Raw genomic sequence first — 20,957 nt, forward strand, 5'->3', positions numbered from 1 at the left:
TTAACGGAAACAAATTGAGGGTAAATTTGTCACAAGTATACCGGTTTGGGGTTTTTGGTGGTAAAAAAATTAGTTTTGGGTAAAATTGTCATAAGTGTACTAGTTTGGTGTTTTTCGTGGTATTAACCCTTTTTATAATATAGTTGTTTTATCGATAGTGTCGGGCCAAATACCAATATGAATAAAACGTAAGTGCTTTTTCAATTGACTAATATACTAGGAATCAAACTTGCAAAAAACATTTTGTAATAGATCCTCTACTTCGCATGGTGCATCCCTTGATGTTTCCATAAATCTAGTTGGCATAAATCAACAGTCGAGATTTATTGAGACATCAAAGAAAGTACTGTCCTAAATAGAGAATTCCCGTTAGATATGAATGGACATTTAGTATATGTTCAGCTATAATTAGGAAAATAGAGTTTAAGAGTAGAGAAGGACATAAAAAGGAGAGAAATGAGGGGAGGGTGTGATCTGGAACTAACAAAGAATAAAAATGGAATTAAATAAAAAGGCATTTGTTGCTCAAGATATAGCTAAGAGTTGTCATCGTACATGGCACATGTAATATTTGTGTATTATTAGGCGGATTCATTTATAACTCATACACGATTAAATATAACCATGAGCATTCTTAACCGCATGTCCGGTAAGTGGGGAAAATTACCCAGTTGGTCATAAAATTTTAATTTTGCTAATTTAGTCCTAAAATTTTGCGCGAAATTCCAATGCAATCCTTCCAATCAATTTTTACCGAAAATTGCTGATGTGAGACGGTTCAGTAATTGCCAGCCACGTTAGTTATTTTCGACAAAATTGACTGAAAGGACTATATTAGGATTTCACGCAAATATTTAGGATCAAATTGATAAAATTGAAAATTTTATAACTGAAATAGCATCCGTACAATATGTTTAGAACTGATTGGATAATTTTCCCCGGTAAGCGCCTCATAAATAGTCATTTATATGAAGCAATTATATGAAACACAGTTAAAAGTTCGTAATGTACTGAGTGGCTTGAGAGAGAGACTATTTGACTAATTTTCGGTATAAAACTGCCAAAGGAATCAATCAGGCTTACCGGAGACAATGCACATTCAAGATGAGCAAATAGCTCAGCATTCCTCACAATTGTATATCCATTGATTTGGGTTCCTTCTCCGCTCACATATGTCCACCTTTGCTCTGATGGAGGTTGAATGGATGACGGTGATTCTTGTTTGCAACAGTTGGTGGTAGCTGAGAACAACAAAAATGAAGATTGAAGTCGCACCTGCACACAACGGCAGAGATCGACATTGCAATGGCTAGCACAAGCGTTGCACTTCAAACCCTTGGTTTGCTCGAAGTAATCAAGGCAGTGCTCGTGGAATGGATTCTTTATGGTTGGTTTCCGCGAGACACAGGAAGAGTGCGATCTGAATTCACATTTCCGGCACGCGAACATCGGGGTTTCACCACTTCTCTTTGACAGGCACCGCGAGCTTCGCCGGTGTGACGTCCAAAACAAAGAATGAGAGGGTGTTGGGCCTGCATTTGGATCGCTTCAAGAAATGAGTCAATGGAGAATATTTCTATATTCAACGAAAAACCTATATTAAACTAGACTACAGAACTCGGGCTTGGGTCGACCGAAGCCGGGATAGGGATCTCGGCGCCATGCCCCGAACCCAATTGTCGGGACCAGGTGCCTGGCTCGTGCGTGCTCACTTAGTCCTCCAAGGCTGGGTCGAGGCGCTCAGAGCCCAAGTTCGGGTTCTGGGGTTGTGCTTGTGACTTTTTCTTAAACATATGTTTCTTAATTTTTGCTACGACACACATTAGATAATAACTTCCATATTTTTTTACAGAATACAGCCAAACATATTCATTTGAAAATATTTTCCAACAAGCTCCACATTTGCATTTTTATGGAGCTTATGGGTTTGTTTGCGAGGCCAGGAAGTTCTTTGAGGATATGCCCTACCGGAATTTCGTTTCCTGGACTTCTTCGATGGTTGGTTATCTGAACAAGTGGGGAAAATTACCAAAAAAGTCCTAAACCTTTTGTAGTTGTGCCAATTCAGTCCTAAACCTTTTTTTTTTTTGTCAATTCAGTTCTAAACCTTTTGCAATTATGCCAATTCAGTCCATCTGGCCACTTTTGGCTGGCCGGCACTGACGTGGACGCCGGCCGGCTGACGTGGCAAATTTTAATAATTTTTTTTTATATTTTCTCTTTCTTTTTTTTTTCACCTATCTTCTTCCCCGGTCGCCGGTTCGGCTACCGGCGAGAGGCTGAGGCCAGCGAGGTCCACATCACCGGCCATGGGCGAGGTTGACCTTGCCTAGCGACGGCGAGGCCTTGCCCAGTCATGGCGAGGTCGGCCTCGCCCGGCGATGGCGAGGCCGCCCAGATCTGGCGAGACCTCGCCGTCACCATGGCCGGGCGAGGTCGAGCTCGCCAGGCCACGGCGACGGCGAGGTCTCGCCAGATCTGGGCAGCCTCGCTGTCGCTGGGCTCGGCCTCGCCCCGATCTGGCGAGGTCGACCTCGCCGTCGCCGGGCGAGGTTGACCTCGCCATGGCCGGGCGAGGTCGACCTCGCCATCGCCAGGGCGAGGTCGACCTCGCCCGGCGATGGCGAGGCCTTGCCCACATCTGGCGAGGCTGGCCCTCGCCAGTGCCGACAAGGGCCAGACCGGCGACCAGAGAAGAAGATAGGCAAAAAAAAAAAAGAAATCGAAAAAAATTATTAAAAATTGTCACGTCAGTCGGCCGGTGCCGGCCGGCGTCCACGTCAGTGCCGGCCGGCCAAAAGTGGCCGGATAGATTGAATTGACACAATTACAAAAGGTTTAGAACTGAATTGGCAAAAAAAAAGGTTTATGACTGAATTGGCACAATTGCAAAAAGGTTTAGGACTTTTTTGGTAATTTTCCCGAATAAGTGTGATATGTTGAAATAGTGATCCAATTTCTAGAAGTTTCCAGCATGCTCAAGATCCTTGGAGAATAGATACTTAGATGAATAGTCTAGAAAGTTGTGAGAAATATCTTAGATATTTCTAGAAGAGTACTAATGTGATATGTGTAGAAAACTCGAGAGAAATATCTATGTAACTTGCTCTAAATTTTTCCTTAATGGCGGTGAAAGAGCGCTACAAATAGCCAACCCCTCTCCACTTGAAGTATACGCCTACACCCATAAGAAGAAAAACCAAGTCCCGTGTACAAATCTTCTTGATATAAAACTTCTCGTCTTCTTTGCTCCCTACTTGTCTTCTACTATCAAAAGTTCTTGTTCTATTGTTGCTCCAAGTCCACGTACCAACACTTGCACTCACTGAATCACTCACTGACTTACAAAACCAACTCACGCTTCTTCCGCAAACCCCAATCAGTGGTATCAGAGCCACGTTTTTGGTTGGTATTGGGTGTTTGTCCGACCCACCCGCTCCTAAAACTACCCATTCAACTATCCAACAAATAAACTATGGCCAACTCTACATCATCCTCATTTCCCATTCCTATTTTCGATGGGAATAACTGCGACTATTGGAGCATTAAAATGACTACTTTCTTGATAGCCCGAGATTTATGGGACATCGTAGAAAAGGGTTATGAGGCTCCACAAGAATATGAGGCTCCACAAGAAGGTGCAAGCGTTCCAAAAGATCAACTACAAAAGGATGCATGGGCACTATGTGTTATTTAGCAAGCACTCTCGGAAACCGTATTTCCGAGGATAATTGGATCGAAGACGACAAAGAAGGCATGTGAAACACTACGAGAAGAATTCCAAGGATAAAAAAAGGTATGCACTATTCGGCTTCAAATTCTGAGAAGAGAATTTCAGAATTCTAAAATGAAAGTAAATGAGACCGTTCAAGAATACTGTGGAAAATTAAAAGAACTAGTTAATCAAATGAGAGCCTATGGACATGAAATCACTGATCAAAGGGGCGTAGGAAAAATACTAATGTCACTTACTAGAAAGTACAATCCTATTGTGATAACTATAGAAGCAACTAAAGATTTAACGACCTGTCAATAAGTAAATTAATTGGCTCTCTAGAAGCACGTGAGAAAAGACTCATGGCATAGGATGAATATCAGTTGAAAGTTCCTTTCAGGGCCCGTTTGGTAACGTGCCAAATAGTGAAAATTTCTGTTCTTTTGTTTCCATAAATAGTTTGGGAACAGAAATGCGTTTGGTAAACTTTTTGTTCTCGGGCACATTTTTGCAATAATTTGTGCTCAGAAACAGTTTTGGAAGAGAAACGAGAAGTAAAAAAAAGTTGCTTCTTGTTTCTCGGCACAATTTTGAGAATGAGTTCTTTTTCTTTTTCTTCTTTTCTTCTTTGTGTTGTTCTTCCCTAGGCTGTGGCCGGTCGCCGGCGACCGGCCATAGCCCAGGGCCGACGAGGGCGTCACGGCCCTCGCCGGCCGTCGGCGGAGGCGAGGGCCGGACCCTCGCCGCCTGGGCGAGGCGGCTCGCCGTCGATCAGATCGAGCGAGGCCGGCGGTGAGGCAGGCGGCTAGGGCGGCAGCGAGGGCTGCGACGCCCTGGCCTGTGGCCGGTCGCCGGCGCCGGCGACCAGCCATGGCCAAAGAAGGGAAGGGTAGAAAGAAAAAAAAAAGAAAAAAAATATTAAACAATTTAAAATATTATTAAAATATTATTAATAAAAAGAAATTTTGTGTAGTTACCAAACATATTTCTATTCTTTTCTATCCTAGGAATAGAAATTTTAGACGGTTACCAAACGCCTTCAAATGCTCAAAAATTATTTCCGAGCACAGAATAAAAAAGAATCATTTCTAAGTAGAAATAGTTCCCGGGCACAGAATGATTGTCATGCACACTCTCAGTCTAAAACGAACATACGGTCTCATCAATTTAAAAATGGTGGAAGGAGCTCATGGAAAAGTAAAAGAGGAGGAGAAACTATCCGAAAGGAAAAATATCCACCTTGTGGTATTTGCAAGAATACTAATCATATGGAGAAAGATTGCTGGTTTAGAAATAAACCACAATGCCGTTTTTGTAAAAGATATGGCCACATAGAAAATTATTGTCGCTTGAAAACAAATAATCGAGCAAACTATATTGAAGAAAAAGAAACTAAAGACAACACATTCTATGCAAGCCAAGCGACAAATGATAAGAAAAATGATACATGGTACATTAATAGTGGGTCTAGCAATCATATGACGGGGGATGAATCCATATTCACCGATATTGATACATCGATGAAATCCCTAGTGAAATTGAGCAACGACACATTGGTCGAAGTGAAAGGAAAAGGCACTATTGCTGTTGAAACAAATAAAGGCCCAAAACATATTCATAATGTATATCTAGTCCCTAGTCTTGCTCAAAATCTATTCAACGTGAGCCAAATAATACAAAGTGGTTATTCTCTATACTTTAGAGAAGATGCCTGCATTATCCATGATAAATATAAAAATATCATTGCCTCTGTGAAAATGGAGAATAAGAATTATCCTATTCGATGGAAATATATTAGAGATATAGCCATGAAGGCTCAACTTGATGATTCATGGCTTTGGCATCGAAGATTTGGCCACTTTAACTACGCTGGGTTAAAAGTTCTCCATCAAAAAAATATGATGAGAGATTTTCCAGCTATTTCAGAAATTTCAAATGTTTGTGAATGCTGTCTGCTTGGAAAACAACAAAGACAGTCGGTCCCATCTGGAGGTACGTGGAGAGCTAAGAAGCCATTGGAGCTAGTGCATATGGATTTGTGTGGTCCAATGAGGACCCCCACACCCAGTTAGAATAAATATTTCATCCTATTCATCGATGACTACACAAGAATGATGTGGGTCTACTTTCTTCGAGAAAGATCAAAGGTCTTCTCTATTTTCAGAAAATTCAAGAACCACATCGAAAATCAAAGTGGCTGTAGAATCAAAGTCCTAAGGAGCGACATAGGCACAAAATACAACTCAAGGGAGTTCAATAAATTCTGTGAAGACGAAGGAGTCCATCATCAACTAATTGTTGGCTACGCCCCAGAGCAAAATGGAGTAGCAGAAAGGAAGAATAGAACCGTCATAGAAATGGTAAGGTCTATGCTAAAGGAGAAAGGCCTTCTCAACACGTTTTGGGCATAAACAGTCTATACGGCGGTATACATCTTAAACTGATGTCCAACAAAAGCAATCCAAAATAAAACTCTGGTTGAAGCATGGAGTGGATGGAAGCCTTCAGCGAAGCATCTCAAGGTGTTTGGCTGCATATGTTACGTCCACATTCCTGCTCAAAAGAGGAGCAAGCTCGATGAGAAGACAGAAAAGGGAATCTTCCTCGGCTACAGTGACCAAGCTATTACGTCTACAACCTAAGAACTAGGAAGCTCATGATCAGTCGAGAAGTCAAGTTTGATGAGAATGCCGCCCGGAACTAGGAGGACGAGAAGATCGAGAAGAAGTATGCCACCTTGCCGGACATACCACCTGCTCGAGAGGATTCAACAACACAAGAAGAAGGTAAAGTGCCAGGCTTTTGATATCACAACAAAAAATTCATGATAAATGTGTTAACGTGAAGCAGAATTCGGGGTTTTTTTTTTGGTCGCTTTATCTCAAATTATTTTGTCCGAGATTAGTTCAAAGATCACACGCATTGCAACTTGGGAACGAAATTGAGCACGGGGGCAAAATCATTTCTTGCAACCTCATCAATAAAAAAAAAAAAAACTCACAATAAAAAAAGATAAAATCATTTTCGTAATCCTCAATTTTTCCAAAGTGGAAAAAGAATATTCTTGCCATTTAAATCATCTTCCCACTCGAGTCTCTTCACCACCTGGCAACGATTTGCGTAACATCTTGTCACACGAGACACCTCCACAGAGAGAGAGAGAGAGAGAGAGAGAGAGAGAGACCCCACCGCTCTTCGGGTGGTGACGGGCGATCCTCCGCTGGCGATACCGCCGTAGCGCCTCCGCGAAGCCGCCACCTCCCTCTCGATTCCAGCGACGCGACCACCGTCACTGTTCTCGATTCGCTCGAATTTCAACACCCCCTTTTCTCCCCCATCGAATTTCCTTTCCGAGGATAGTGGCTTGGAGTGGGGGACACGTGTAGCGGGAGTTTGATTGCGGTTCAACGTCCTTCGAGACCCCGATTGTTCATGTGGAGTGGACGTCTCTGGTCGCTTCGCTTTCGTTGCACGCGCTAGCTTGGGATGCGGAGGATGCTGCGCGTGACGAAATTTGAGGGTCTGGGCTCTCCTGCTGCTGCTGCTGCTGCTGCTTCATCGATTCGTGGGCGTGTCGCGGGGGAGGAGCGCTCAGCGGGTTCGTTTTGCTTTGGTTGTTGCGTGGTGAGGTCGCCGTTGAAGTGAGAGAGATAGCTTAGTCGGGATGGTGGGGAGCAATTTGTTCCAGCGGAGGAAGCATTCGTGGCCACCTGAGGAATATATCAGCAGGGCTACTTTGCAGCTGGTGGGTTTTCTCGTTTGATCTTGCGGGTGTTGGTTCTCTCGTGAAATTGGGGTTTGCTATTGATTGCTGAGCTGGGGCTGACGATGTTTTGTTTGTTATTCCTCCATTGGAGCTGAATTCTTTTCGATGTCTTCGTTAGGTATTCGATTCTTGCTGTCTAGTTTCTGATCGATTTATACGCCAAAGGCCTGTTTACTTCTATATGTGAAGAGAAAAGTTTGAAACTTTTCTCATCACCAGCTATTCTTGCTAATGAAGTTGTCAATTCAGCGGCTTATTCCTTCAAATTATAACATTGCTAAACTAACGTGTTTGTAGCTTTGAGTTGGTGTCCTCATCGAAGTAGCTTGCTGGTTTTTGAATGTTCATCTTAGACTGATTACCCTGACTTTTATGCAGTTTGATTTTGATAGTGCCGCGCCACCAGAATACGCATGGAGAAGAAGACTAGACAGTCATGCAAATATTCTCAAGGAATTCAGTGTAACATTTAGGGAGGCAATAAAGATGGTATGACTTTTGTTGTGTTCATATGTACCTTCAAGTAATCATAAGTACCTTCAAGTAAACTTTAAGGGAAAGCCATGCACATCCTTGACAATTCCTTTTGTTTTCTATTCTTTTGGTGACTATTCTTGTTCTTACGATTTAAAGTTTCAAATTTCTAGGTTCGACTAGGTATTCGCCTATGGTCTTACATCAGGAAGGAGGCAGCTTATGGGAGGGTATCTCTCTGTCTCTCTCACTAACTTCCCTTAGCATGCTACCGGCTGCCTAGACCTTCAGAGCTCATATGAAGGAAAATACAAATTTTTCTGGATACTTTTAACATCAAAGCTTCTGCAACTTTCTCACTATACTTCTGCTGTATATGTAGAAAGCACCTATCGATCCTTTTACTCGAGAAAGTTGCAAACCATCAGCATCTCAAGGTGTTCCTCTTGGAGGGATGGGGTAAGTTTGGGTCAATGCACCTGCGCCCTCCCTTCCTTAAGATTATGATATGATGCACCTTTTCATGCAAAATGGAGTAAACTCATGTAAATGCCACAGAAGCGGCAGTATATCGAGAGGATTCAGAGGGGAGTTCAGGCAATGGCAAATTATTCCCAGTATACGCGAAGCCTCACCTGTCATGGCTAATCAATTCTCTGTAAAGCTCTTCCCTTAACGTTATGGTGTAATTGCTACAGGATTTTGATTTATTACTTGACAGTAGCAAATTTACCCTGTTTATAGTGTTCTTCTAATTGTCATATTGTTGGCATCTGGACGTATCTTTAAATGATACTTCCAGGAACACAGTGAAGGTTGATTGAAGGATGCCTTAGATTGAATGAGTTTCATTTGTGTAGAACTTGCAATTTGAATGTTTCCGGTATTCTGACGATTAGTTGATCGTGCAGATTTTTGTATCTCGCGATGGGGGAAACAAAAAATATGCATCAGTTTTGGCTCCAGGCCAACATGAAGGATTAGGGTAAGACCTTAGAGTGCCTTCTAATTGTATTTGTGCTGGAAATTATACTTTACTTTTGTAGTTCAGCTGAAATGTTGGAATAGCACAATGAGACAGTGAGGAATATTGTAAACAGCAGTGGTTTATAGTTACTTCATCTTGTTAACAATCTTCATATCATTGATAGTACGGGAGATGAGGAAGTAGAATCTTTGAGGAATTGTGAGCATAACTTGTGGGTGGCATTTGGTTACCCATTTATGGATTTATATCAAAGTGGTTTAATAGTTGAATCTTATTTGACACTGGTTGACCGACTGTTTTTGGGGTTTTAAATCCATGTAGAGAATAAGATTGGCCGGACAAGTCCAGGTAGAATAGGATAAAAGGGGAAACGGGAAAAGACAAGGGAAAAGAGAGCGGGTGGTGGGGGGGCAGATAATGGTAGATCAATGAGAGAGAAGTCGAGGAGGGAGAAAGGAGCTGTCATAGTGAGAGATGTCAGTATTTTAATGGATGTTGTTGGCCATCATCATTATTTGTCGGTGATGTTCACCAACCGCGCCTCCCTCCCTCTCCTCCTCTCAGCTCATGACCCACTATGGCCACCTGTTGGCCGCCGATTAACCACTTGTCAATAACCAGCGATAATGATCCTAGGGACGGCTTCCTTAAAAGATCTATCATAGCTGTCTATTACCTTCTTCAATTTCTTTTTCTTTTTTCTGCAACTTGCAAGGAAAGTTGTTCCCACATAACCATACTCCTGTGGTCCTAAAGGTTACCTAGGCCTTTTGGAACTGGCGTCTGGGCTTTATAAATGAGCTTCTCTATCTTTTCTATTGTCGTGCGTTAGCAAGAAATAGGAAAAAAAAAAAAGCTTCCTGTCCTTGCATATAAAAAACCGAATCATGTTAGTATACATATTCAATTGTAGATTCAATTGTTGTGCAAACAGGATGAATGGTCTAGGAGTAGCTCCATATTCATTGAAGAACTGAAATTTATCTTGGCTGATTTTATGCAAGCAACTTAAAGATCTGTTAATTTCCTGTCTTTTGGATCTTCTTGGAAACTTGAATGACATGGACTTAAGATGTCGTTATTGAAAGTATGGTATAGCTTTTTGGTGCTTCCAAGTTTGGATCCTTATTGGAGGTACTCAAATTGTTATTTTTACTTTTGTTTTTAATCTCGCAGGAAACAAGACGATTATGGAATATCATCTTGGGGTTGGAACCTCAGTGGCCAGAATTCTACATATCATGCTTTATTTCCAAGGGCGTGGACAATTTATGATGGTACTTATGTTTTGGAATCTTCATTCGACTTTTCGTAACTTGTTACACTGACAATAGTCAATTGTCAGGCGAACCGGATCCAGATCTGAAGGTGTCTTGTCGTCAGATATCACCTTTTATACCACATAATTACAAAGATAGCAGTCTCCCTACAGCAGTTTTTGTTTACACGGTATTTCTCTTGTGAACTCATTACCATCACACATCGAATTTTTTAGCAATGTAGTTTTTGGGATATCCAATCCAACGGCTTAAACATTTGGGTGGAGAAAGACTACACATACAAGGCCCAGTCAAACTTCATAGACAAGTGATGGGGAATAATCCTTTGACACCTCTTCTCACATGAAAATTGGACTAAGCACAGCACTTGAATTGATGAATGGGGGTATAGGAAAAACAAGAACCACACCCGAAATAATATATTTAATACAGGTGTGAAGAATGACTCTGATATAATGATGGCATACCCAACTCAAAAGCTTAAGCCATTGGGTGCAGGGAGGCGATTTATAAATTGAAATTTCACGGTCAAGGGATAGGAGATATTTTAACATCTCTTCACGTGAGTAAACTAGACTGAGAACATGTGAAATTGACGAAGGGGTAGCTGCAAAACTTGGGGTTGAACTTGGGTCTGGTATCATTAAGTTCAATTTAAAAGCTTAGGCTATTTGGTAGGGGATGACTACATACATTTAAGGGCCAAACAAACTTAATAGAAAAGCAATGTGGGATAATACTTCCACAGTAGTCATCATGCATACTTACTCTCTTAAAGCATCTAAGGTTGAGATTATTGATTGCTTGAGTGGACTAGATTGGTGTGCATTTTTGGAATAGCTTCTTTATAGCAGTTCCTAGGTTCGTAGCCACCTCTAAAACGACATTGATTTCGATTTTTGTTGATTTAACAAATGTGCTGTTAGAGGGATACAAGACACTTACCGTATTTTTTTGTGACTTATTGTTGCAATTGATTCTCACTTCATCTATAGGAAGTGTTTAGGTTGCTTGCAGAGGATCGCAACTCTGTAGTGTCTCTTCACTTGAACCCTCAAAAGCTGTTACCTCCGGATTGTGAGTTATTAGTTATACTGCAAATACTGGTGTCACTTCCACGAGGAGTTCTTATCGTTTTTCCGTTTTGGTCGAGCAGAGAATTATTTGGTTCACTTACACTTTCTATATACCCTGTTTTATTATGTTGAAGTTGTAACGAATTAATCATCCAATCCTATTTTGGGGAGTTTTTCTAATCTAATTTTGGAACATTCCACACCATGCAATTTTAGATTCATTTAGGTTTTATTTGGTTCTCTAACCTGTGTCAGTGGGATGAACTTATCTTTAAAATTAGTGGATCCGTGAACATAGTTTTAAGTGAACTTGATTCTTGGTCACGGCTTTTGTTGGTTGGAAAGAGATTTGGTTCTGACAGCTATAAGGAATAGTTGCTGTTCGGAGGAAGATTTAAGATATGATTACTAATGGTTTAAGCGCATGCTGGTTCTACTGACTGTTTTAGCTATTTAAATGTCACTTCGAATTATTTGGTTTCATTCCATTATCTATTTTTGTTATTTGTCTGTAGTTGGTGAACACTGGAAAGGAAAGAGCGAAAGTGAGTCTTCTCTTTACATGGGCGGTATGATCATTTTCCTCTGTCTCCATCAATTTAACATATACATAGCGAGTATTCAGAAATTCAGTTAGATCATGATTATTTGCTTGTGCAGAATTCAGTTGGTGGCATATCACACTTGTCAGGAGACCATGTAAATGAACCATTCATGTGAGTGAATGTGGCATATGCCTTTCAGTCTTTTACCTGTAAATGGATTCTGATGTATGTCTGACCTTTTCCTTTGATCTTTTCACATGATAGTGGTGAAGATGGAGTCTCTGGTGTACTACTGCATCACAAGCAAGTGACCAAACCCTGTAGCTTTATTTGACGGTTGGTTTGCAGATTTCTCTTTTTCATTTCATTGTCTTTGAGAGGTCGAACTTGAGGTCTTGAGGTGAATCTTCCATCATTCCTTCCCTCTTCCCTCCCTGCACCACCCAAGCATATGCCCACAATCAAATCCCCAAAATCAAATGTAAATTGGTTAAAAAAAAGAGAAAAAAATAAAGTCCATTCTGTAAGATTACTTGCGTAATATTTGAATGAAGTTTGCAATACACGGATCCATAGGATGCAGTGTGAAGTATGTCAATATGCTACTTCTCTGAGGAGGAAATGCAGACTCCTCATGTACAAAAAATGTGATGAAAGTATGAAAAGATGTTTGACTACTAGTAACATTGCTTCTACCAATGCTTTTGAAGACTCATGAAATACACAGCTATCCCCATGGACCAAGTAAGATGCAAGTGAAAGCTGTGGTGGCTCAAATCTGGCTTGTCTGCACTTGGTGGTGTGGAGAATTGAACCCATGCCATGCGTTTAATTTACACATGCATTAATTCTTTAGCCACTAAGTTCTTTCTTTGCTGGTTTAGCTCATTTGTTGAGAAGAGACCAACAAATTGACTCTTAGTTTTCGAATCCCAGTATTAGCTTGTTCAATTTGCAGAACCTTCTAATTTAATGCTTCCCCTCATCCATTTCATAGCTTGGGGTTTTCTTTTTCTTAGGATTTTTCCTTGTCTTCATTTCCAGCTCATCTAATATCTACGAATGGAAAAGTTTGACTGCTTATCTTCAAATCCCTGCACTAACTCATTTAATAAGAAACCATTGAACATTTCGAAGTCTTTTGTATTATGCTGTTATAGCTCAGACTATTCCCCTTTTTCATGCAAAGCGTAGCTCTTCTGACCAAAGAGTTAACTTTTCCAGTTCTCAGCTCCGTGAGTTCTGTTCCAGTGTTAAATATGCAGCTGACTGAAACTTCAGCCCTCTCTAGCAATTTTCTGCCATTGGCTTCTGATGAAAAGAAAAGAGAAGAAATCTTTAAAAATCACGTGCACAAAATGTTGAAGAGCTTAATTTGGCTAAATTACATGGGACAGCTTGGGATTTCGGAGACTTTTTGCTCTGCCCCCATCCCTATCCACGTCTCTCTCCCTCTCTCTCTCTCTCTCTCTCCTGAAGATGATGGCAAAGGTTCGTGAAAGTGGGAGCACATAAAAGCACAAGTTATTGGTGCATTAGAAACGAAATATACTCCCTGAAAATAACTTGAAAGGAAAATGAGCAAAGGCTACTGTCTGAAAATGACCGGAAGCTCGTTACAACTAGGATGAAGATATCACAATTTGGGATCCTTATGAATCTTGCTGCATTTAAGACACTCTAGCTGATTTGATGTTTTCCTATGGGAGATAGATTTTTTCTTTTTTAGGTTGAATCTAATCTTCCATAGCACCAGTTAATATTGTTTCATGTCACCCAGATACTTTGTGTTTTTTGTTGCCTATACTCTATGCCTATATTCTAGCTACATGCGTGAGTCATATATGCCTCGCTATTGGTCTGATTATGGGTAGGATATATGTGTCAGTGCTTCTACTTGTCTTTGTCAGCCAGATCCACTATTCAAGAAGCATATTTTTACTCCTCAAAACTCATCTCATCCCTAAATTGCCAATGTGTATATGATCCACTGAAACGTGCAATGATGAAATTTGGGTGCCAGCTGCAAGCATGGTTGTTTTTCGGTTTACTACCCGAGTCAGTAACAGTAAATTCTAGTGTTTCTGAGAGATACTGCATGGGTGCAGGACAGCAAAAGGGAATCCTCCTGTTACTTTTGCAATAGCTTCTTGTGAAACTCAGAACGTAAATGTTACTGTCTTGCCTTCTTTTGGGCTTTCTCAAGAGAGCTGCATTACGGCAAAGGACATGTGGGGCACCATGGTTCGGGTAATTTTTTTTCCAGAATCTGTAGGATGGTCATGCTTTGTTTCTCTCCTGCATAAGAATCTAATCTTGGGGAAGAATAACTTAATTTGACTTTGCTATCACACAATATAGCTACATGTCAAATTTCAAGATTCCATTGAACGATGTCAGGCATTCTCATGACTTTGTTAATTATTTTCCACAACCTAGGATGGTCAGTTCGATCGGGGGAATTTCAGTAGTGGGCCTACTATGCCTTCCTCGGTAGGAGAAACGCTCTGCGCTGCGGTATCAGCTTCTGCATGGGTGGAACCACATGGGAAATGCACTGTTGCATTTGCTCTTGCATGGTCCTCTCCAAAAGTGAAATTTTCGAAGGGAAGCTTGTACTATAGGTAACCTTGTTGCCACGAAACCTTTCTTGAGTTACCTGCGCAATTATACTTGTGGGGTCAGTTTGTGCCCATATTCTGTCATATTACAGCGCATGCTTGTATGTTTATCATGCGTAGCTGAGATAGAACTTTTCAACAATATCTATGTTTTCTCTTGCTGTCCCAGGAGAATGAAAAATGAGCTTTATAAATTGCACCAATGTTAGGCATCATGGATTTTATTTGAATTAATTTGAACATGCTCTTGGAATGCTTTGCTTGAGATTAACTATTTGAAAATTCATTTATTCTTTGGCCTGCCTACATGCTGATAATAAAGAATCATATTTTCTGATTTGAGGTTCTTTTCTGTCACTCGCAGGAGGTACACCAAATATTATGGCACCTGTGAAAGAGCAGCTCATAAGTTGGTTCATGATGCATTGAAAAGTATGCTCTATTTCACCGTATTATGTTCCATTCCTTTTTATTATTTGGATTTTCTCATAATACTTTCCTTAGTTTATTTCTGTTCCATTGGATCTTATCATGCATTTGTCCCATAGGACCTTTACAGACACTGTTTCAATGGGGTGGGAGTTACATCACATTTCCCTTTCTGGATCACGACATCATTACTGGTCCAAAACCATACCTGACATCATGTTGTCTTTTGTTAGATTACAAGCAATGGGAAGAGGAAATTGAGAAATGGCAAAATCCTATCCTTCATGACGAAAGGCTTCCAGAGTGGTAATTTTCATTCTTTTCCCTATTATGTTATAGGGAAAAAACCACCAAAAACCCCAAACTTTGCCACCTGTGACACATTTACCCCGAACTTTTTTCTATGACACCAAAAACCCCAAACTATGCTATTTGTGACACATTTACCCCAATGTATTTAGTCCATGGGCATTTTCGTCTTTTTTTCTTTTTCTTTTTTTTTTCTCTTTTTTTTTCCTTTCCGGCGAGGGGGGCCCTCGCCGGGCGAGGGTCGCCCTCGCCTGGGCGAGCGAGGGCGGCCCTCGCCTGACTCAGGCGAGGTCGACCCTCGCCGGCGTCGGGCGAGGTTGCCCTCGCCCGATCTGGGCGAGGGCCGCCTCGCTCGCCCGGGCGAGGCGACCCTAGCCCGACACCGGCGAGGGTCGCCCTCGCGGATCCGGGCGAGGGCCGCCCTCGCTCGACGCCGGCGAGGGTCGCCCTCGCCTGAGTCGGGCAAGGGCCGCCCTCGCTTGCCCAGGCAGGGCGACCCTCGCCCGATGCCGGCGAGGGGGGCCCTCGCCCGATGCCGGCGAGGGGGGCCCTCGCCCGACGCCAGCGAGGGGGGCCATCGCCCAACGCCGGCGAGGGTGGCCCTCGCCGGAAAGGAAAAAAAAAGAAAAAGATAAAAAGACGAAAATGCCCATGGACTAAATACATTGGGGTAAATGTGTCACAAATAGCACAGTTTGGGGTTTTTGGTGTCACAGAAAAAAGTTCGGGGTAAATGTGTCACAGGTGGCAAAGTTTGGGGTTTTTGGTGGTTTTTTCCCTATATTATATTGATTGTCTTTTTTTTTTTTTTTCGAATGTTCCCGTGTAACTATATTTTGGCTGGTTTGAGTACCTTCCAGTGCATAAGTGTGGATAGTTTAAAGCTCTCGAATTTAGAGATTATTGGGCACGGAGCCTACACTCTTGTCTTATTTACAAATGAACTTGTCTAACAAATTATGGAAATTCATATCAACCGACTTTTAATTAAAATGGCTAGAGCAAATGTGGGTTGAGAAGCTTGTTGCTAGTATTGTTTGTGCTTCAGCTTCAGAGCAGTTGTTGCATAAAGATGAAAAGGTTTTATTGTAAGAATCTCAATTTAAGTTTTCTGCAGTATTATATTTTGACTCGATCCTACCCATGACAAATGTAGGTTTAATGCAGATTGAAGGTTTTTGTAGTTTTGGATTTCTTTAGATGTGTATATATTTGTTCGATTCTACTATATGTTTCCTTTTGTGTTTCCTCTTTGATCTCGTATTCTGTTGGACCTTTGCAGGTACAAGTTCACACTGTTCAATGAGCTCTATTTTTTAGTTGCTGGCGGAACTGTTTGGATAGGTAGTAAACCGTGTCTTTATACTATGTGTCATATCTTCTTAAAGGGATCCATCACCCTGAATTTTTTTTTCTTTTTACTTGGCATTTGCGTCATTTTCGGAAGTATATGAATGGATGTATTTATTACACATGCAGACTCTCAGTCGCCAGATGAATGCACAGTAAGTCTTCCACATACAATGAGAAAGCTAGACGAGAAAAATGTGAGAGTAAAAGGAAGAAAAGTGGATAACACAGAGCACGAAGAGCATTTTGCTACTGTTGGATCAAATCAAAGTGATAGAGCAGTACCTGCTGGTTTACCCTGCAAAGACGAGTCAGCGAGCACTGAGGATGATCCTATGGATTTTTCTCATTCCTTATCATTTTTGGACCCGCAAAACGAGGAAGATGATGTTGGCAGGTTCTTGTATTTGGAAGGAGTAGAATATATTATGTGGTGCACGTATGATGTTCACTTTTATGCATCTTTTGCACTTCTCGAGCTTTTTCCCAAAATTGAACTCAGTATTCAGCGTGATTTTGCAAAAGCTGTCTTATCTGAAGATGGAAGGAAAGTAAGATTTCTCGCAGAAGGAAATTGGGGAATTCGTAAGGTTAGAGGAGCTGTGCCTCACGATCTGGGAACACATGACCCATGGAATGAAATGAATGGATATAACATTCATGATACGAGTAAGTGGAAGGATTTGAACCCAAAGTTTGTGCTGCAGGTGTATAGAGATTTTTCTGCCACTGGGGATTTGGCTTTTGGAGTTGATGTTTGGCCATCAGTTCGTGCTGCCATGGAGTATATGGAACAATTTGATGGGGACAATGATGGTCTTATAGAAAATGATGGATTTCCAGACCAAACATATGATACTTGGACAGTTCACGGTGTCAGTGCCTACTGTGGTTGCTTGTGGCTTGCTGCACTTCAAGCTGCAGCTGCAATGGCCCTTCAGATAGGTGACGGAGACTTTGCTGAATGGTGCAAAGCCACTTTTTTGAAGGCAAAGCCAGTATTTGAAGCAAAATTGTGGAATGGTTCTTATTTCAATTATGACAGTGGTGCAAGTAGTAACAGTAAGTCTATACAAGCAGATCAGCTTGCTGGGCAATGGTATACTGCATCATCCGGCTTGCCTCCTCTTTTTGATGATGGTAAAATAAGAAGTTCCCTTCAGAAGATCTATGATTTCAATGTAATGAAAGTAAGGGGTGGCAGGATGGGTGCCGTAAATGGGATGCATCCCAATGGGAAGGTTGATGAGACCTGCATGCAATCACGTGAAATATGGACAGGGGTGACTTATGCAGTGGCAGCAAATATGATACTTGCTGGGATGGAAGAACAGGCATTTACCGCTGCTGAAGGCATTTTTGTTGCTGGCTGGTCAGAAGAAGGATATGGGTAAGTTTCAGAAGCATTTTCATCAGTGACAGATGATTCGCTCTATGCTCACCATTTGTTTTATGATTATTTCCATTTTCATTGCCAATGAGGCATAATAGGCGGTTAAATTCCTCCTCCTGTTATTCTTTCTTGCAGTAAACCTGTAGCTAATCCTGTTTGTTCAGATGTCTGTTGCTTAGAGTTGTCTCAGCAGTAATTTTTGATGTGTTGACGTCTTTCTAGTCTCTGTAAGCAGAAGTAGTTGTCAGAAACACCTGCTTCAATTTGTTTTGCTTGTGAAACTTCCAGTGGCTTCTTCTGATGAAGATGCGGAATATGACCGGCTTTTCACTTTATAATAGGTAGTGCAAGATTAGATTGCTGCTGCTGCTGCTGATTATACTCATGACTAGGGCTTCTTCCATTCTGTGGTTTGGTTTTATCTTTTGGTTGTTTTTGGTCCATACAGAAATACTTAACGGATTTGGTGCATGAAAAATAAGTTTTGGCCTCTACAAATATAAAAGAAGTAAAAGAGGGAAAAATAAAAACAAAGAGGCTGAGTATTGTTGTCTTTATGGTTTTGAAATAGTCTCGAGTTAAAACTCTGTAATGAGGTATTGTGAGTCACAATTCATATCTATCAAGCACTAATTTAAGATGCAAGGTCACTCAAAGGCCCCCAAACTCACTGCCAAACTCTGTAGAATGGCAGCATTGTGGCTTTGTTAATCTCGTCAGTTGTTCCTGACCCTTGAAAAGTTTTTATTCTTGGTTTGATCGTAATTCTCATGCTAGCTAAGCATTGGCCAGTTCGACACTGAAGCATGGATATTGTACCATGCTTGAGATGTGATAAACACCGCGTCCAACTGTACTGTCTTACATGAAAATTGAGCCTCTCAAATCACATGATTTTGGAAACTCCTGGGCTTGATTGCATGATTTGGGAAACTCCCGAACGTCATTTTGTTATTACCCCTTTCTTCCCCATGAGAGAACAGCAGGATCTATTCCTCGATGGAGATCATCTTAATCTTGGATAACACTTTCTCTACGGTATTTCTTTTTCTGCATGCAGTTACTGGTTCCAGACACCTGAGGCTTGGACCATCGATGGACACTTTCGGTCTTTAATATACATGCGACCGCTCTCGATTTGGGGCATGCAATGGGCGCTGTCCCTACCTAAGGCAATTATGGAGGCCCCTCAGATCAACATGATGGACAGGATTCACTCGTCACCTATGATGTCGCGGCCCTCTGGCAACGAATCAGGCGTCCGGATAGTTGCTCACAGAGCAGGTTGCTTTGGTAATTCTTCATTCCGCTGTACATGTTAATACTCACACGAACATGTTATTCGTAATCTGTAAAGAAATGTCATTCTACTTCCTTCGAGACCTCTTTTGGCTGTAGTAAAATGCCGACCCGGGGTTTCTAGGGAAGAAAGTCATGGGGAGGTTTGAAGGAGACTTACTCCTTGGGGTTTCTAGGGAAGAAAGTCATGGGGAGGTTTGAAGGAGACTTACTCCTTGTAACCGGGTAATGAACGAGTAGGGGATGTGGCACAGCATCTGGAATGAGTCATACATGCTTGTCCTCACCATTTCGCTGTATATTCCATCTTTTCTTAGGAAAAAAACTCACCCTATTCGGTACGCTTTGAAGTTGTACAGTCTACTGTGATGTTCGGTCTGTTTACTTGTCAAGATGCAGGAGGCCAGATGTGATGCTGTTAACCTCGCCATTCCAGGATTTTACAGGAATGCAAAAAATTGTCAAGATGAACACGTGAGTCGTGTTAGGAAAGTCTCACATCGGAAAATTGGTGTGGTGTGGAGCAGTTAACGTATCCAGTTGGACTCATTAACTACTCCACATCACACTAGTTTTTTGATGCGAGACTTCTCTAACACAACTTACACGTGCATCTTAATAATATTTTCTCCTCTTTTCGGTGATTGATAGTAGGAAGCAGAACACGTGTGCCTCGGAAGAATCTGGTTTTGTTTTCCTACCATTTCTTTCTCACCTTAGATGGTATTCGGCGCAGTTGCCGGATAACTTAACGAAGCAACTAATTAGTATAAAAATATAAGTTTTGCAAGCATAATATAAAAATATTATATTATAGTGTTTCTGATATGTATATAAACAATAAAAAAATTTGTCTACTAATCGATTTGGGAAATACTTCAAATTATGTTATTATGCTAAAATAAGAATATTTCTTAAATCCAAGCAAGTGACAACAATCTAATAGTAAAATAACGTAGAGTGGAGAAAGATGATAAGCAATAAGTTTGAGGAGAAAGACGAGGGTCTATGTTTTGCTACTTTGGCGGAGAAAACGCACAAAAATCATTTCTCACGATGAGGAAAGTCCATGATCTAACGATGCACAATCCTCGGTGGCAAACTTAGAGACAAAACAAATTTTGTTATAATGTATTTATATAGATGATATAGTTTGCATGGTTGATAGCAGTAATTGCTTTGTGGTCCTCAATATGACTCGGGTTGTCTTTTGTTGCGTCTTTCGAGCTTTTAAGGGTGGGTTTGTTTTGTGGAAAATGAATGATTTTGAATATATTTTCCTAAAAATAATTGTTCACATCGCATAGAAAAGTCACTGAATGAAAATTATTTTTATCATTCATGAAAAATATTTTTCATCATTGATAATAATGTATGTCTGAACGTTTTCGTGGACGGAGAAAATATTTGTTGCTCATTCCCTTTTGTATGCGACACGAGCTATTATTTTTTTTTATAAAGATGTTGTAATTTTCATTTTTCACAAAAACAAACAGATCAAATTTGCATAAATTTAGCAATTTGTCACTTTCCTGTTTTTTTCGGTGGATTTGATGATCCCTTTCTTGTCGAAGTGTCCAAACAGGAGAAAATGTTGTAATTTTCACTTTTCACAAAAACAAACGGATCAAATTTACATAAGTTTAGCAATTTGTCACTTTCCTATTTTTTTGTGTGGATTTGATGATCCCTTTCTTGTCGAAGTGTCCAAA

At 41.0% G+C, this 20,957-nt stretch overlaps 1 protein-coding gene across 1 annotated transcript; it reads left to right on the forward strand.

Annotated features, from left to right (window-relative positions):
• The first annotated feature begins 6,853 nt into the window (after positions 1 to 6,853).
• On the forward strand, positions 6,854 to 19,623 carry LOC115665582 (uncharacterized). Its single transcript, XM_056313123.1, has 19 exons — positions 6,854 to 7,460; positions 7,860 to 7,970; positions 8,129 to 8,185; positions 8,338 to 8,414; positions 8,514 to 8,613; positions 8,867 to 8,940; positions 10,120 to 10,220; positions 10,289 to 10,392; positions 11,815 to 11,868; positions 11,960 to 12,015; positions 12,109 to 12,147; positions 13,953 to 14,094; positions 14,284 to 14,468; positions 14,830 to 14,897; positions 15,128 to 15,200; positions 16,486 to 16,547; positions 16,683 to 17,943; positions 19,007 to 19,388; positions 19,441 to 19,623. Exons 1-18 carry the CDS (start codon positions 7,380 to 7,382, stop codon positions 19,266 to 19,268), a joined length of 2,907 nt encoding a protein of 968 aa, XP_056169098.1. The 5' UTR covers positions 6,854 to 7,379; the 3' UTR covers positions 19,269 to 19,388; positions 19,441 to 19,623.
• The last annotated feature ends 1,334 nt before the right edge of the window (positions 19,624 to 20,957 follow it).

The sequence above is a fragment of the Syzygium oleosum genome, unplaced genomic scaffold (assembly GCF_021117445.2).
Source record: "Syzygium oleosum isolate NSW1041296 unplaced genomic scaffold, Sole_v2.1 Sole_v2.01, whole genome shotgun sequence".
Classification (NCBI taxonomy): domain Eukaryota; kingdom Viridiplantae; phylum Streptophyta; class Magnoliopsida; order Myrtales; family Myrtaceae; genus Syzygium; species Syzygium oleosum.

Coding starts and splice junctions, on each gene's coding strand:
- LOC115665582 (XM_056313123.1), top strand. CDS start 7,380: ATGGTGGGGAGCAATTTGTTCCAGCGGAGGAAGCATTCGTGGCCACCT. Junction 8,415..8,513: donor GTTCCTCTTGGAGGGATGGG/GTAAGTTTGGGT, acceptor TAAATGCCACAG/AAGCGGCAGTATATCGAGAG. Junction 14,898..15,127: donor GGTTCATGATGCATTGAAAA/GTATGCTCTATT, acceptor GTCTTTTGTTAG/ATTACAAGCAATGGGAAGAG.